At 41.6% G+C, this 18,725-nt stretch overlaps 1 protein-coding gene across 2 annotated transcripts in view; it reads right to left on the reverse strand.

Annotated features, from left to right (window-relative positions):
• Positions 1 to 16,648, reverse strand: part of SMYD1 (SET and MYND domain containing 1) — a 36,229-nt gene extending 19,581 nt beyond the window's left edge. For both annotated transcript variants that reach the window (XM_032411141.1, XM_032411140.1), the window contains exons 1-2: positions 16,512 to 16,648; positions 735 to 911 (exon numbers count right to left, since the gene is read on the reverse strand). In XM_032411141.1, the coding sequence (XP_032267032.1) occupies positions 735 to 911; positions 16,512 to 16,648 (314 nt within the window). The remainder of the gene's footprint in view (positions 1 to 734; positions 912 to 16,511) is intronic.
• Between the last annotated feature and the right edge of the window lie 2,077 nt (positions 16,649 to 18,725).

Genomic DNA, 18,725 nt, shown 5'->3' on the forward strand with positions numbered 1-18,725 from the left:
ATATATATATATATATATATATATATATATATATATATATATCTCACATCTTCCTTGTCCATTCTTCAGTTGGGGGACACCTGGGCTGCTTCCATAATTTGATGATTGCAGATATGCTCCTATATAACTATAGAGAACACACTGATGGCTACCAGAGGGGAGGGAGGGTAATGGGGAAAATGTGTGATAGGGATTGAGGAGGGCACCTGTTGTGATGAGCACTGGCTGATGGATGGAAGTGTTGAATCACTATATTGTACACTTGAAACTAATATTACACTCTATGCTAACTAGCTATAATTTAAATAAAAACTTTTTTTAAAACAGCTCTTCATTTTTTAAAGGTAGCTGCTGCTATTGAGCTCTAGCTCATTTTGCCAAATCTTCAGATTTTTTTTCAATAGAAACCAGAAATCCTAATTTTTTTAATGTGGAATTTCCCAGTTTTTTAAACACTGGCAGATCAATTTTTTTTTTTTTTTTAATTAAACACTAGGGAGCCATTGAGAATAGGTATGCAGCCAGCTCCAGTCGCCGTGGACTGGAATGGCTGCTGCAGACACCCAGTTCTAGATGGGCTCCCAGACACAGACGTGCCCCCTCCAGTCTCCTTGAGGCTCTATCCTGACTTGCGCTCAGCCTGACCTCCTTGGGCCTGAGAATGCTCATCACTAAGGCCTTTCCCCACCTGACATCTGGGAATCCTAAGTACCACCCCAGGGCCCAGCTCTGACCTGATGTTCTCATTGGGCACCTTTCCATATCTCTTGATGGCTGAACACTCATTCTTGTGGTCCAGCCAAGCATCCTTCTGGCAGGTGCGGTCACAGTAGTGGGCAAACTTGCACTGTCCACAGCGATGGAGCTTCTCTTGCCTCTTGAAGCAGGTATGGCACACAAAGTTCACCAGGCTGGAAATGGAGGGAGAAACAAGTGATTGGGGTGGCACAGCAAAAAAGGACTGCACTAGACATTGGGCCCCAACGTGGGAGACACTATTAGACCCTGCTTATAAGCCTTTCAATTTAACTCAGCAAGTGTAGATTTATGACCCATACGCAGTAGGCACTGGGAATACACAAGCCACCAGAGGCAAGTGAACCTGCATGAGGAGGCTTGATAGTGGACCCATGGGGTGTTCCTGGAACACACTGGAACAGACACCTGAGGAGCCCAGGAAGTGTTCCAGGCCAAGGGACTGGGTGAAAATTCCTCATGGTCCCCTCGCCAAAAGCCACAGGTCCCTGGTACCATGGCATGGGAGGGAGCGCTCTGTGTGACGTGACCTTCTCATTCTTGAAACGCAATGACCCTTTCCCCGAAGAATAAAACTCATAACTATCTACAATATGAGGGAACATGAAACATGATATATTTTACACAAAATGAGGTCCGCGTGTTGTGATATATGTCACAGTTCTGTGTGTTTTGCAAGAGTAACAATTACAAGGTCACTGATGTCAGCGAGGTCATCCACTGCATTCTCCTGGCTCAGAGAGCGAGTGGCAGTGACACAGAAGATTGTGCCTGCCCACTCAGTGGGAGAGGGAGAGAGGTGTAGGAAGATGACGTTCCCTACCCCGTGCTTCCAGCCCCCAGTGTTCCCAAGAGAGAGCTGCGTGTCTCCCAGGTGAGAGCCGTCTTTCAGGCAGAAAAGGGCATAGGTTAACATGAAGGAAACGTACTCCAAGACATAACCTAAAACCCAGAGTGAGTGAAATCTGGTATGATGCGCAATATCTCAATATCTCTGCAATGTGGGAAAAAGAAATCCTGGCCACTGAAGCAGAGAAATGATGAAAAGAAGCTCAGCAGGGAAAAATAGGAATTGTAAACTTGGGCTGGAGTTTACAGTCTAAAGAGGGATCACAAAAGTATAGGAAAACAGGGGCTTTTAGAATCACAGAATTCTAGAACCTGAAAAAAGAACTTTCAATAGAACATACAAATACAGAAATCCCTCGTGTCCATCCCTAACCGTGCCCTTTTGAAATTCCCATAGTGAAAAAGAGTGCACTGCATCCAAGAACAGTTAGCCCATTGTTGGCCAGTCCTAATTGCGGCAGATTTCCTCCTTGTGATAGGCTCGAATTTGCCTTCCCAAGAAACATACTCGGTCATCTAATTTGGCTCTCTGGATCCTTGTCCTGTGGAACAGGCCTGGGCAGGTCAGTGCTTCAAGAATTTGAAGGCCGCTGCTGTGACTCCCCTTCATTTCCCCTCTCAAAGTTAAACACTCCCAGTCCCTTCAACAGTCCCATTCTGGTCTCGATGTGCCCACAGTGGGTCCCTGCAGCCAAAGGAAGGTGGGTGCAGCAGGGCAATCAAGCAAGATCCAGCGGCCAATGCCAGGGCATCAGGCTCAAGGATCAGCCCAAAGGCCAGACCCTGTGGTCCCAGGATGGTATCAAGGAATAGAGAGACATGGGGCACCCGGGTGGTTCAGTCATTAGGCGTCTGCCTTCGGCTCAGTTCATGATCCCAGGGTCTTGGGATAGAGCCCCAGGTCAGGTTCCCTGCTCCATGGGGAGCCTGCTTCTCCCTCTCCCACTCCCCTTGCTTGTGTTCCCTCTCTCGCTGTCTCTCTGTCAAATAAATGAATAAAATCTTTAAAAAAAGAAAGAAAGAAAGAAAGAAATGCAGAGACAGAGAGCCAAGCTGAAGGCACTGCATGGGCTATTGCTCTCAGCTAGGTCCTGGGCTTCCTGGAGTCCAGTTTTCAGTCTCTGGGTGGCCAACTCAACACACTGCTGTGTCCCCATCTGCTGTGAGGTGCATTGCTAATAATTTGTTATTAATCATGAAATACTCACAAGCATGGAAGGTTAGTGGTTATTTACAAGTTTAGAGCAGGTTCAAGGTTATCCCCATAATAATGTCTTCCTCATTCCCCTGCAATCCCTTAAGCTTTCCCAATGAGAGAGGAAGGGTAGAATTACACTAGCAGCCCATCATAGCTATGCCACAGGGGGTTTCCCCTGCTTGAGAAGGTCATTTGCTATGAGCACTCCAGCAGAACACAACACACAGGCAGGGACCCTGACCATTTAGGGGCATCAACAAACCCCTAGAGATGGGAAGCTATGAATTTCTCACATCTGCCTCAAGTCAAGATGGCATTCTCTGGCAGGAATGTGAAGTTCATCAGCAAAGACTGAACTGCTGAAGAAGCCAAGTAATTTGGATCCCAATGAGGCTCCAAATTCTGTCTCCTGCCTACTCAAGGGTGGATGCTGGGTCACAGTGCTTTATAATTATGGTGCCCAGAACAGAGTATAGCATCCAGGTGTGGTGCTATTCACATTTTCTGGATCTGGACATTGTGATTCCATTAACTTTTTCAGCAAAAAATTCAGTTATTTAAGATCAAATAACAAATCTAGTCACTAGAAGTTTTCTTAAAGGTGCTGCAGCCAAGTAGAGCTTCCCCCGATGTGTCCATATGATGCTGCATTTTTTTAAATAGCTTTGAGGTATGACTGACATACATAACCAAAATCTTTAATCTGATAGACTCTGACATATGCGCATACCTGTGAAACCATCACCATGACCGAGACAGTGAACCTATCCACCACTCCCCAAAATTTCTTCATGACGTTGAATTTTTTTAACCTGAAGTGGGGGCCTTCCCCTTTATCCCTAGCTGATAGTATTCCAAATGGTCCAGATCATTCTGAACTTTCATTCTGCCATCACTTCTATTGGTAGGCTGAGCCCTAAGTCATCTACAAGTCTGAGAGCAAGTCTTAGGTTGGGAAGGGTAAGGAGGAGCAGATGCCCATCTCTGGGGTATCAGGACCCAGACCAGGAATACAAATCCAAGGCAGGAAAGAAAGGGAAATAGCCTGGAGAGGGGAGAGTTAGAAGTAAGCATGATCATGCTGGAGCTCCATGCCTATCTGCTCTAGGTGTGCCCATCAGGGAACAAACCCCCACTGCTCTACCATTTTACACCCAAACTGATATTTTTAGAATATTCAAGCATAATATCCTCATATTTTTATTCATACAGATATATTCACATTCATAGACACATTTCATGTGGAAACTGAAATTTGCACCTACCAAATATTACACGCTTTGCAGTTCTCACACTATTTCTCTGTTTCACATTTTAAAAAGAACCACAAACTCCAGGTGGTCACCTAGAATAACAGAAGTTCTGCTGCTTCATCTTTGTGGGCTCTACTTATTTCTAATATATTCAAACTTCAGGAAGATGTAGTCGCACAGGGGCTGGAGACGTGAACCATGGCCTGTGCAAGCTCAAGCAACTGAGAACCTTAAGAACTTGCTCTTGCAACAAACCCGTGGTGGAGGGCATGGGTGTTAGGGGTCGACCAGATGACTGAGAATCCTCCAGATTAACTTCCAGGAAGAATACAATATTTATTGAGGGATATGTGATTTTAAAATGTGCTAATTTGAAGTTTATGCAACAGCAATTGTTTTGAACTGAGACCAACGTAGATTTTTTTTTTTTTCCAGGGAAGAGTATTTTATCCTTGACATTGTTTAGAATTGCTGGTGCATGGTGATAATAAAAACACAAATCTTTTAGTCAGGTTTTTAAAAGTCAGTCTTGTTATTGTTTTTAAATTCTGTGTAGACAACACCTCCTTACTGTCTGCCCTGGAGATGGACCTCTGGCATTGCCCTCTCCTTGGTCCACACTGCTTACGAAGCTCAAATTTTCTTAGCCTGGCTCAAAGGCAGACAATGCATCTGTCCTGGAGCCTGCCTCCAGGATCCCAAGAACTGACTTAATATACTTCTAATGGGGCCTGATTATAATCTATCTGCCATAAACAATAGCAATAATATGTACACAAGAAATTCTAGTGGAAAGCCCCTCATGTCTTCCAAGTCACTAACAACCACTGTGACCAGGAGAAGGCTGGAGACAGAGCCCCTGTTCTGCAGTGTAAAGACTTCACCCCAAACTGGGTAATGGAGAGACCTCTGCAATCACTATATATATAGTTATCAGTCCTTTAATCAACTCAGCTATCAGTTCAACAACATTTCACCATCATATTGTCTCACGAGAGTCTTTACAAACACTTTGCTATAATGAATTTTTAATTACTTCTCATAAAAAGAACATGTGATTAATTTGGCATGATTTTTTTTTCTTATAGTGAACTCATAGTTGGTTCCAAACGTTAGCCACCAAACTATCCAAACTATTGTCTACAGGCTCACACACTCGTTTTATAATCCATCCTACAATTTTGCTAGGGCCTAGAGTCAAGTTTTAAATCCTGGTGAAAAGCATTGTGAGTTATCTCCTAATTTAGATCTCCTTGAGATGAAGCTGAGCTTTCTCTCTATCACCTCACCTGCCAATAAGGCTTAGCCATGAGGCTGGAACCGGGAAGGAGGAGGGGGATGTGTGTGAAGCAGAGCTGAGCTTCTGGAACTTGGGTGTGCATACACATCACCAGAGATCTTGTTAAAATTCAGGTTCCAATTCAGTAGGTCTGGAGTGGGGCCCAAGATTCTGCATTTCTAACAAGTTCCTAGATGATGCTGAGCTGTAACTTTGAGTAACAAGAATATAGAGATGAGAGAAAACCTGCTCCTTCTGGTGGGGTATGCACGAAAGTATCAGGCAGGCAGGAAGGGGAAGTTTAATTTATTAATTTATTAATTTATTTTTTATTTATTTGGGGGGGGCAGCAAAGCAAGGTTTATTGAGTGATAGCAAAGTGATAGTACAAAGCTTCCAAGGAGGGAGGGGACCTGAAGGGGTTGCCCTGGAAGGGAGAGTTTAATTTAAAAAAAAAAAAAAAAAGTCTGTCCCTCTGGTCTCCATCTCCCTGATTGGTGATAGAATGGGTATTATGGAAGGTCAGACCTGGAGTCAGTCAGAGCTGGGTTCAACTCCTGATTCCAGTAGCTATCAGCTGTGTGACCTCAAGCAAGTACCCTAAACTCTCTGAGCCTTTGTTTCCCTACGTGAAAATGGGAATAACAACACCTAGATCTTGAAATCTTTTAGACAGATGAATATTACTTGTTAATGAAACATGCTTACTATTTTAAGAAATTCAAGCAAGAAGAAAATTACAAAGAAGTTCCAAAATCCCACCACTCTGAGTGATTTTAAAGATTAAATGAAATGTAAAGTAGCCAGCTCAAAGAGCCTTGCACAAGATGAGTGCTCAGGAGCTGTCAGCCTGGTCCACCTGCCCATCTGTCACGTGAGGAGGTCGGGCCAGGTGATCTCAGAGCTCCTGCTCTCCTCCAGCATCCACTAAGACCTCCCTGCTAGAGGAGAATCCCTGCTGGAGGGGCAGGGAATTCTCTGACAAAAATACCTCCCCTCCTACTTACTTCCCCCAGTGAGAGAGAGAGAGAGAGTATCCAGAAGACAGGAAGTCCTAAAACCACTTTTTGGGTTCCAAGAGAAAGATGCTTCTTCCAGCCGGGCTTAGCCAGGCGACCTTTGGAAAGTCCCATTTTTCCTCCGAGGATACTAACTCCCATTTTCACAACACTACAATTTTCAAAGGGATGCTCTAAGCAATTCTCCTTTGTTAAACCTTCACAACAACAATACAGAATAGTGATCCCTGTCCTCACAGGGGTATTATTCTTATAGGGGTTCTTGCTGCCTGCTACTGTGCCCAGCACAGAGGACAAAGGAAGCTGTCAAAGCCCACCTTCGAGCTCTGCCTGCAGCCCTGAGCGTGCTTTGCCCTGGCCAGCAGGTCCCCACTCACTCCTTGCTCTGCAGTCCTGTCCTGGGTAATGTCATCTGTCAGAGTCAAGAGGCTGGACGGGCAGCTGCTGCTCAGCTCCTTGTATGGAAACAACCAGTTACTGGACAGATAAATGCAAAGAGAAGGTGCCTGCAACGTGGACAAGCCCTCCAAAAACACAGCCAGAAAGGACTGAACCAACAACTCTGGCTTTCTGGACTGCTAAAAAAACTCTCAACCTGCCAGGGGCTCTTCCCACAAAAGTGGAGGGGAAGGGAGCGGGTCTTAAAGAACACCCCATCCCTCAAGTACCCAGACGATTTTACAATATTTTCAATTCCTTCTCTCCTTCCTTCCTTGTTCCTTCCACTCTACCTTCCTTTTGCAAGAATTTATTGGGCATCTACTATGGACTGTGCATTGAACTTGGTAATAGAGGGCCTTAAAGATTAACAAGACACAAACCTTGCCTTTGAGCAGGCCCCAGGCTGAGCTGAGGCATAAACACATATAAGCAAGGTAAGGCATGCCATCCAGGAATGCAGGTAACTTGCTGCAGGGTTCAAGGGAGGGAGACCGAACTGACACTGAGGTGGGGGAGGCGAGGAATCTGGGAAGTCAGTCATCTACGAGGGGAGGAGGCACTGTTCTGACCCTCTAAACATGGGCTGAGTTTGTACTCAGACAATGTCAAGTTCTTCCATGGAGAGGCACTGGCTTGAGTTAAGGCGTCCATGTGGGGGTCGCAGCCATGAATAGGAGACAGGAGTAGCTATCTGACAAGATCATAGGATACACCACACTGGGAAATAATGCTGGAACAATGACCAGACACGGGGGGACCTGGAATGTTACTCTCAGTAGTATGTCCTTGCTCTCCAGGCAAAGGGGAGCCACTGAAGACTTTTGCAGAGAGGAGACACACGCCCAGGGTTGGGAGACTCATTTTCCTTTTCCCCATGGCATCTACTTAATGTTGTTTTTAAATGGCCTATGTCAACCCATAAGGGCACTGCTGGATTCATGTTTGTACTATACATACCTGAGCATAAGAAGTTAGGTGATACTGCTTCCTTAGGTCAGATCTAGGTATTGCCTATTTATTTTTAACATCTCTTCTATATTAAAGTGGCAATTCTCAAGATTTTCTCTGCCACAACTCACACGACGAAGTTCACACACCCCACTCAGACCTGTCTGCATTTCCCACACTGGGGCTGTGATGGAACCCCATTTCCCATGCTCAAAACACATCTTCAGATGCACATGACTGAAGATGACATCATTGTGGGGACAACCTGGCATTTGATTTAATTTATATTGAAAAAGCAATTATTCTCAAACTTCTGCATTTAAGGATTATTTCATAAAATTTAGCAATACAGCCCGTAACAGGTCATGTGACATTTCACTGTGTCTTACCTCTGCAACTAAAAGTGCCAAACTAAAGACATATTTCTAAGGGTGCCTGCCTGGCTCAGTCGGTAGAGCATGTGACTCTTGATCTCAGGGTTGTGAGTGTAGAGCTTACTTAAATATAAAACAAAATAAAGACATATTTCTAAATCTGCTATGGTTATCCTCAACATCGAGTGTAAATGTTTAACGACTGTAAGTTGAATAACAAACAGTGATTCATTCATTTTCTGAACTAACTGTTCAGGAATTTCCCTAATCCCTTTATTAAATGATTTCCATTTATAGCACCAGTTGCCCTCACCACCCACCCACCCACCAGCTGTTATCAGATTCAAGGCCACAGTGTGTTGGAATGTATGCCACGCTAATCCTGGTGTTCCCACAGGCCCATATAGAATTACAGCGGCTAAAAGCCCAGCTGTCTCCAGTGGATCTGACGCTCATAACTTCTCCAATTTTCAAAAAAGCCTGACTGGCATTAATTTCTTTTAAAGTACTCTACTTTTTCTTATGTTCTTACATTTGGTTTTTCCTACACACATATGCATGATCTCCTGCGCACTTCCAACTCTTTCAACAGAATCAGTGAGGATCCAGTCCAGTTTCTATTTATAGAAATTTTTTTGTAAAAATCCACTTTCCTTGATCCTTCTTAACATCTTCTGTGATGAGTTGGATTAATATGAAAATTCATCTTATTGGTTGTGATCGGCTGAATGATAGCCCCCCAAAAATGTCACTGTCCTAATCCCTAGGGCCTGTGAATATTTTATACTACGTGGCCGAAGGGACTTTGCAGATGTAATTACGATTAAGGACCTTGAGAAGGGGAGATAATCCTGAAGCATCCTGGTGGGTCTAATGTAATTACAAGGGTCCTTTTAAGAAGGAGGTAGGGGGTTAGAGGGGGAAAGGATGCAATGCTGCTGGCTTTCAAGATAGAGCCCAGGAATACAGGCAGCCTGTAGAAACTGGAAAAGTCTAGGAAACATAACCCTTCAGACCCATTTTAGATCTCTGACCTTCAAAAGTGTAAGGTAATAAATTTGTGTTGTTTAAGCCACTAAAATTTGTGGCAATTTGTTACAGCAATGGTAGGAAGCAAATACATTGGTTTGTTATTACAAGCACTTTTCTTCCTGGGTAATCACATGTATATTCCTGTTTTTTTACCTATTAGTTTCTGGATCTAACCCTTCTCAGGTCCCAGAACCAGATTCTGATTGTTTTGAAATTGATGGATGGGTACCGTTTCTTTTATTATAACTAAATATTATTAACGGGACTGACAAGAAAAGAAGAAATTAGGTAGGCAATGCTGGACCCACTTGGGGTGGGGGTGGGGGCAGTGAAAAGTGATGGCTAGGCAAGATCCCAGGAATCTCAGTCCTGCCCTATGACTTGTCTGCATATGACCTGGGGACGGCCTGTCACCTCACTAAGACTGTTTCCCAATCTGTAAGAGAGGATTTAATATATTCAATGGGTCTCAACCTTCTTCTGGGTTGAAAGTGATTTTGAAAGTGATGAAAGCTATAGACTTTCTCTCTGGAAGTAAAAAACATGGATGCACATCCACATAAACTTTGATCCTCCAAATACAGGTCTCTCCCTAGCTAAGGATCCATGAACCCAAAAGCTTGATGCACTCTAAATTCACGATGTCTAGGATTGTTAAAAAAAGGAACCATCAAATAGTATTTTTGGCTCCTAGAACTGCTCATGAGCACCATTTCCATGTCATTTCTTGTGTTTAATGCTAAAATAAAATAATAATCAGAATAAGCTCCATTTCTATATTAGCCCAGCACCCCTCTGGTGCTGCACTGGAGTCCTTCACATGTACTGAAGAAATCGTACAACCCATAGAATCTCACGCTAGAAGGGATCTTCAGGGTCAAACGACCCAATTCCCCTCTATTGCCCCACTCCCCATGGACATCATCTCTGCCAGGTTGTTATCAGGAACTACACAACCTTGGAAATAGTCTTTCCATCTCCAGACAGCACTGGCAGCCCTGGTCTCCCATTAGGCAATAGAGGCTCAGTGTCAAGGGCCTAAAAGCTTGTAGGTAACCCAGGAAAAGGTCTGGGACTCCTAACACCTTTGAATAGTCTCAAAATTTTCTTAAAACAAAAAAAAATGCGAAATGGAAATCAATAACAATTACAATAGCTAAGTTATAAAAATTCATTCAGAAGTGGTAAGCAAACACTACATTTTATATATTGTAAGGTGGTACCTCTAAAGGTAAAGGTTTCCAAGGCCTACTTAGTTCTTAGATGGCTTGAGCTCTAACTAGAAGCAAAAACTACATTTTATATATTGTAAGGTGGTATCTCTAAAGGTAAAGGTTTCCAAGGCCTACTTAGTTCTTAGATGGCTTGAGCTCTAACTAGACTACCCCCTCCACACTTCATTTTGAACAGAAATATGACTCTGTAACTTCTGCTCAAGGTGCTCAGTTCTCACCCTTCTGTCAATTAAAAAAAAAAAAAAAAAGTTCAGACGTTATTTGTAGATGGCTATTAGGGGAAGCAGCTCTCCAATATTATTGTAAAACATGCTTCAAATTCCTATCCTGGTCAAATCTGATTCCATGTCAGATTGGCCCTGAATTTATTTGGTTGTGGGTTTTGTTTGAAGATAACGATGATGATGGTGATGGTGGTGATACAATTTTATTCATAGTGTGATAAATTATGCCCCATGGACCTTGGTCTGTAGGGTTAACTGACTGATTTTACGATTTGGAAAGGATAGAGATTCTACTCAGAGTACTGGAAGAGTCCTTCCAAGATGAAGCAGCAAAAAAGATAAGGATCTAATCTTGCTGAAGGCCTCAGTCACTCTTAAGGCTAAAACCATTTATCTTCTCATTCCCCTTGACATAAAATGAACTAAAGAAGCTATAAAAAGGAAAGTGAAAGAATGCAATGACAATAAGTAACTGAAATAAAAAGAAACTAAAAAAAAAAAAAAGAAACTTAAGCTTGGATATCATCTTAAAAGATATATGTAAGATAGAAAAATGAATAGTTTTTAAAATAAAAAACATGAAAAATTAAAGAAAGTCCAAAGTAACTGAGGACAAGGGGTGCCTGGGTGGCTCAGTCAGTTAAGCATCCAACTCTTGATTTTAACTCAGGTCTTGATCTCAGCGTTGTGAGTTCAGGCCTCACACTGGGCTCCACACTGGGCATGGAGCCTACTTAATAAATAAATACATGATTGATTAATTAAAATAAAAGTAACTGAGAATTACAAAAGATGTAAAATCAAAAAAGCTAATAAACCAAAATAATGCAGAAGGATTCAAACAATTTAGAAGTTCTGAACATTAAGGAGTAATAAACAAATGAGCTACACATATAGTTTTCAAATGAGGGCATCAAGAGAAAACAGACAAATCATAAAAGAAGGAAGGTGATGACCAATAAATATATTTTTTAAAAACCTTTCACCTTCCTAATAATACAAAGATTGAAAACAAAATAATACTAAAATAAGTTTTTATAGATGAAGCTGGAAAATATAAAAGTCAAAGTTAGCTCTCTGTGTTGGCCAGTGCTGGGATAAGGAGGCAAATGCTATATTGCTCATGGAGAAAACTGGTATAATCCTCTTTGGTGGGGTGATTTGGAAATCTATATTAAGGGCTTTAAAACTGACTTTTGAATCCAAAATGTACACTTCTAGGAGTTTACCTTAAATAATCAGAGATGTATGGAAAGATCTATTAGGAAAAGTAGGAAACAACCTTGATATCCAAAATATGGCACTTGCTAAACTGATATGTAACAGTCAACAAAAGGAATACTATATAGTCATTAAAAATGCTTTAGGAAGATAATAATGGTTTGAAAAGTTGCTCATAACATATTTTAAGGTAAAGAAGTTACACAATAACCCACTTTTGTGAAAGGAAGAAATGTGTACATTAATTACATTGAATCTGAGATACTGTCAATTATTAAATATATCATTTTTTTTTACCATTAAGAAACAAACAAATGCTCCCCATTAAACCATGAGCCACAGATTGTAGGATACATGATGTATCCTAGAATTAATAAAATACTATACTGTGTCATATTCCTTTAATTGTAAAATAAACTGCCCCCCATATTTTAATACAGTATGTTAATTTTAGGGAAGCATTTTACCATCAAGGTGTACATTTAATGTTGTGTTTCTCGCACCACCACCACCCCACCTACAAATCATTGGGATCAAGAAAATATTTCATATGGATCATATTTGCATAAAACAATTATAAGGAGTCAATTATACTTCAAGTAAAACAAAACAAAACAAACAAACAATCATAAGGATATATGCCAGAATATTAACAGTAGTTTTCTCTGAATGTTAAGATTGCAGAGAATTTTTATTTTCTTACTTTGGTTTTTCTATAATTTCTACGTTTTCTAAAATAAGCTAAAAAATCTGAACAAGACAACATCATGAATTCCCAGATTAGTCCAATCTCATGTAGAAATAAGCAGGATCATTCAAGCTAAGATATCATAGGCTCCTATTCTCTGTCCTCCCGAAAACTGGGCACACTCAGAGTAGAGAGCACGAGGGGTCGAGAGCAACTTTTAACAGTTCACCTACCACCCTTGGGGGTTCGTCCACTTTAAAAGACCATGTCCATTAAAGACAGCTTCTTGGTAAATTGACTTTACCCACCTACTTCACCTTCATCCCTTTCCAGCACCCAACCAAACACCTAAAAGGGATGGCAAATAGCTGTTCTTTGAAATGCCAGTTTTGATTGATTAGTAAGGGCTGCTTGGGGCACCCTGATAGAAAAAATCCTTATGCTAAGTTGGAGTTCAGGAAGGAGTTGCCCAATTGATTAACTATACCTAGCAGGGATCGTGGTAGCCCAAGTGTTACATATTTGCCAGCCCTAAAAAGATTGTCTCTACTTTATTCTTGCTCCTTTATCGTTAAGGAGACCACCTGTTTTTCCAACCAGCATAATTCAAGAGATCCTAACCTGACTAAGGACTATATTATAAGGGCCTGGGTTGTTGCTGTTAATGCTAAACTAAGTCTATCCTAACAAAGACAATGCAAACTTGCAAGTCAGTCTTACACACTACGGCATTATATTTTAAAGCTGAATATCACATGCATTATGATCGGGTATTTCCACTCCTGGATACACACCTGATGTATCTGTTTACCAAGAAATAAAATGAAAAATGTCCATTGCAACCACCTGCAGAAGAATGGAAAAATAAACTGTGGTACAAACTAACACTTTAGTTACACAAAACCATATGGATGAATAATAAAACTAACAACTGAGTCAAAGAAGCAAGTAGCATAAAGTCATATGTAATATTATACCATTGTTTCAAAGATCAAAAATAAAACACAAAAACTAAATTATATATTGTTTAGGAATATGTACACATGTGATATACTCAAAAGGTATGGGAATAATAACATAAAATTCAAGATACTAGTTACCTTTGTGACGAGCCGGGGACTGGATAGGGAAAGATAGAGAAGATGCAATATAATGGCATGCTCTAGTTAAGCAGGATGATGGTTTCATGGGTGTTCAGTTATTGTTATGTTTCCTGGGTATTCATTTATTGTTATGCTTCATAACATACATATATACAATATATGCCAGGTATTGTTGGAAAGAATTTTCATTTAATATAGCACTCAACTAAAAATAAAATCTTTCCTCGTGTTTGTGTTTGGAGGGTAGGGCAGAAAGCCTGGCTTGCAATAACATGGATTAGAATGTGCCTCTTGGGGCGCCTGGGTGGCTCAGTTGGTTAAGCGACTGCCTTCGGCTCAGGTCATGATCCTGGAGTCCCTGGATCGAGTCCCGCATCGGGCTCCCTGCTCGGCAGGGAGCCTGCTTCTCCCTCTGACCCTCCCCCCTCTCATGTGCTCTGTCTCTCTCATTCTCTCTGTCTCAAATAAATAAATAAAATATTAAAAAAAAAAAAAAAAAAAAAAAAAAGAATGTGCCTCTTTTATGAGTGACTCAGTCCTACCTCCCCACTTGGGTTTCTTATCTACAGTGGCTGAGTCTCACCAGGAGGCTAAAATGGGAGGACACAATGGGCAAAGGTTTCCTTTGCTGCCTCTCCAGGCTATCCCAGGTACACCCAAAGAGCAGCCCCCTCATCCTTGAAGTGACAAATTTGGGGAAAAAAATCACTTTTTAAAAGTATCTCTTTTAGATTTTTTTCAATCATTTTAAAGATCATTTACCCCAATCATCCCAATTTTTATTATTGTAATAATAATATAACATTTTGTTAGCATGTTATCTGAAATGTACACTAAAGTTGTTTTGTAGTTATTACTTCAAATGAATGATGGTTTAATTTATGGTAAGAAAAACATGTGAACATCCTAAATGTTCAGTCATAAAGAAGTGGTAGGAGAGCACACAGCCATTAAATACTATGTTTATGAAGAGAACTTAGTAACAAAGAAGTAGCTAAATTATTAAATGTAAAACATCATCATTTCTATAATAAGACCCCAGCTGTGTAGTACAAATGAAACCTCTGTTTTAAAATAAGCTGGAAGGAAATACACAACAATGTTTAGGGTTAGATCTTTGTGTGAAGATATATTTTTTCTTCCTTAGTTTTACTTTTATAATGGAAAGGAAAACGCACTCAACTCCAAACACTCTTAAAAGGGATACTAATTGGCTATATTGGCTTTTAGGGAACTGGAGGCACCCATGGAGGTATTCCATACAAGGCAATGTGGCCATTCAGTGGCAGCACCAAGATCAGGGTTCAGAGTTTCTGTTTTCTAGCTTTTTAGTCTTAATTCCAAATCCAAGTGACTCCTCAACTACACTCACCTCCAGCCATGACGCTATACACAAGTAAATTAATCAAGTAAGACAAGCTTCCATTGAAGTGGTATTGCTGTCACCTCAGGCACCTATATTCCTCAGGTGACAGTCAGCCATATACTCCATTCACTGCCTTCTCCCTGAAGGGCCTGGTAGACAGGAAGAAAGGAAAGCTAAATACTAATCAAATTATCTCTGAAAAGCAGTGCCCATTCTCAGGATGGTGAGTACAGTGAGCCAACCACAAAGCCTAGATTATCAGAGGCCACCTTGATTCAGACCACATCAATGTCAGGCAGGTCACCCCAACTTTGGGCTCGGAGAATAGTGTTATAATTTAATCACTTGGCCGGTTTTTTTTTTTTAAATAAAGATTTAATACTAATTTAAAAGTTTGGTAGTCAAGTATAGACATGGTTGTGGGGAAATGGGGATGTAAATTTAATGCAGCCACTTTGGAGAGCCTATTAAAATAGAAATAGCACACTTTATGGCACAATTCCTCTTCTAGCCATATGTCCTGGAGAATAATCACACGTGTGTACAAGTGGGCATGGTCAAGGATTTTAATTGCAGAAATGTTTGTTTTCATGAAAAACTGGAAACCACCGAATGTCTCTCAATAGGGAAGTGGATAAATAAGTTTTCATGTATTTATAGGGTAGAATACCTACAGCAGTCAAAAGTGGCAATCCACCTAGCATATGGATCAACGTGGATAGATCTACACATGGGTAAAAGAAACAAATCTTTGAGGATTTAAAAGAATTATTTATAAACTTACAGTTCCCATAAGAATACATATCAAAAACATGTCGTTTAGTGAAGAGAGCAAGTTCTAGAATGACATCCAAAGTATAATACCACTTCTGTTAAAAAAAAAAAAAAAACTACAGCTATACATTTCTGATAAATGCAGATATATGTATGTAATAGTACAAGAACATTCTAGAAGGAAACACATGAAAATCATAACAGGTATTACCTCTGAGGAAAGACAGAGAAGATTGGGATTGGGGGTGGGAGAGGTAAAAAGGGCTTTCAGCTTCATTGGTGATATTCTAATTTTTCAAATGTAAATGGATTCCAGTGTTACTTGTGTATTTACAATTGCTTTTTTAAAGTCTCCGCAAATACTTTCTGCTCTAAAATATTGATTATACTCAAGAAGCTAAAAACATGGAGGCTTCTGTAAGAAATTGTTTCCTATAGCACCACACCCACCTTTCCATTCCCCTTCCCATTGCCCTCCCCACACACAGCACACCCACTCAGCCAAGTTCAACAGTACTGTGAGAAAATGCCCCAAAGCCTTTGCTCACCTTTACAACCCTCCTAGGGACCAGAGCAAGTCACACTAGCAATGACTCTTTCCAGAAAAAGTGATGCCAGAAAGCAGCTGTCAGAGTGCCATTTTGTTAAAAATGATCACAAGGATTCTATCCCTTTCCCTGATGATTTTGAGAGCAAAAGATTTTAGAGCCACACCAACAGAGAAAAGGCAGCAACACCCCACATTCCATACCTGTCAAAAACCACTGCAGAATAAGCCCGCTCGGCGAAGATGACATCCGAAGCCCAGAACTCCTTAGTGGCCTTCAGACCCCTGCCCTTGCCCTCAGAAGTGAAGACCTCCACGTTCTCCATTCTCCCTATTGTCATCTCAGAGTCCTTCAGGCAGCTCGGTGGATATTTCACACTGAGCCACGTCCCTTGTCCTTGCTATTTCAGCACCTTCAGCATCCCAAAGAGCAAGCCTATAAATGGACAAGCCCCTCCCCTTTCCCTACCCCCTCTCAGCCACTGGGCCCTCACCTCCCCCTCTATCACGTTTCCTGGAGGTGGGAATGGGGCAGACGAGAAGACAGTGATCTGACAAGGGTCTTATTCATGACCCAGCAAAGCTGACAAGGCAGAAATGACCATGGGCTGGTGTGCCTCTCGAATTGGGCCTGAAAACTTTGAAAAGTTCCTTTGCAAGAAGAAGCTCAGTCCTGGATGGCAGTTGTGCTCAGCTTTAGTTGGAATAGGGAGCACTTGGTCAGTAGGATATTTTTAGCAGCCAGATGCCTCTGTCAATCCAAAGCAGACAGCTGAAATTGTCCAAGAGAAGAGGTGATGCTTGCTGCTCTGGGAACCTTCAGCTGTCAGGCTTATACTTTCTCAAGTGTGATGGGCCCCTTGTCCCTCCTCCCTCCTCCCCCAAAGGCAGACTGTTTGCAGAATACAGCAGATGCCAAACTGACCCCCTTGGTATATACATAACAGGATTATTTAGACTGCAAGGGGCATCCCTCTTCTGCAGTACTACCTGGGGTTCCCACAGCACCCCCACCCAGGGCATAGAGGTCTGGGAGCTCCCTGATGATGCAGGTGTGCTGGATGCAGGCTGTATTCTGGAGAGGAGGCAGGCTTTGAAAATGAAAACCCTCATTTCTATCTTTTTATCAAATCTCCCTTAAACATGTGTCTGCTGCCAGGAAAATACCAACATGCTCTGTCTTTCTTCTTTTCCAGGAATGAGGACATTGGAGGGGCAATTCTAAAATGTCCATTGACCTAAATGTCACTTTTCTTTTTTTTTTTTTTTAAGTAAACTCTACACCCAATGTGGGGCTTGAATTCATGACCCCGAGATCAAGAGTCACATGTTCTACCTACTGAGCCAGCCAGGTGCCCCTAAATGCCACTCTTCTTAACTGCCAGACAGCTGTTATTAAAATTGAAAAGGCAAATACCATATGATTTCACCTACTATGGAATCTAAAAAACAAAACAACCAAACAAAGCTGAAACAGACCCACAAATACAGAGAACACACTGGTGGCTGCCAGAGGGGAGAGGGGTCGGGGGATGGGCAAAAGGTGAAGCGGAGATATAGGATTCCAGTTATGGAATGAATAAGTCAAAGGGATGAAAGGTACAGCACAGGGAATATAGTCAATGGTATTGTAATAGCTCTGTATGGTGACTGATGGTAAGTACACTTGTGAGCATAGCATAACGTATAGAGTTGTCAAATCACTTCGTTGTACGCCTGAAACTAATATAACATTGCATGTCAATGCTACTTCAATTTAAAAAAACAAAATAAAAATAAAACAATTTTTTAAAAACAATTAATTAAATAAAATTTAAGTTGGGTGCCCCAAAGAGTAATACATGCTCCCAATGGAAAAAAAAAAAAAAAGAATTAAAAGGAGCTCTTCAATCCAGGTTAGCTTCAAATGAATACCTGGACCCACACTGCCCGGCAACTCAGGGCCTTGCAGCAAACGGTCTTCCCTCAGGAGCCAGTGGCTCAGCCTGGGAGGGATTAGGTGGTTCTCGAGACACTCTAGCCCTGGAACAGGTCCAGCCCCAGCCAAGGTCAAGAAAGAAATCTAGCTGCCCCAAGTCAGAAGGTCAAGCCTAATGCTTTAGTTATATCTATGAGTCTCAACCTTATCAGAACAAGTATTAAAGTGTGATAGGGATGCCTGGGAGGCTCAGCCAGTTAAGTATCTGCCTTCGCCTCAGGTCATGATCCCAGGGTCCTGGGATCGAGTCTCGCATTGGACTCCTTGCTTAGCAGGAAGCCTGCTTCCTCTGCCTACAGCTTCCTCTGCTTTGTGCTCTCACTCTCTCTGACAAATAAATAAAATCTTAAAAAAAAAAAAAAAAGTGTGACAGACAGAATAAAGACCCCTCCAAAGATGTCCAGGTCCTACTCCCTAGACCCAGGAATATGTTACCTTAC

This window comes from Phoca vitulina, unplaced genomic scaffold, assembly GCF_004348235.1.
Source record: "Phoca vitulina isolate PV1807 unplaced genomic scaffold, GSC_HSeal_1.0 scaffold12, whole genome shotgun sequence".
NCBI lineage: Eukaryota > Metazoa > Chordata > Mammalia > Carnivora > Phocidae > Phoca > Phoca vitulina.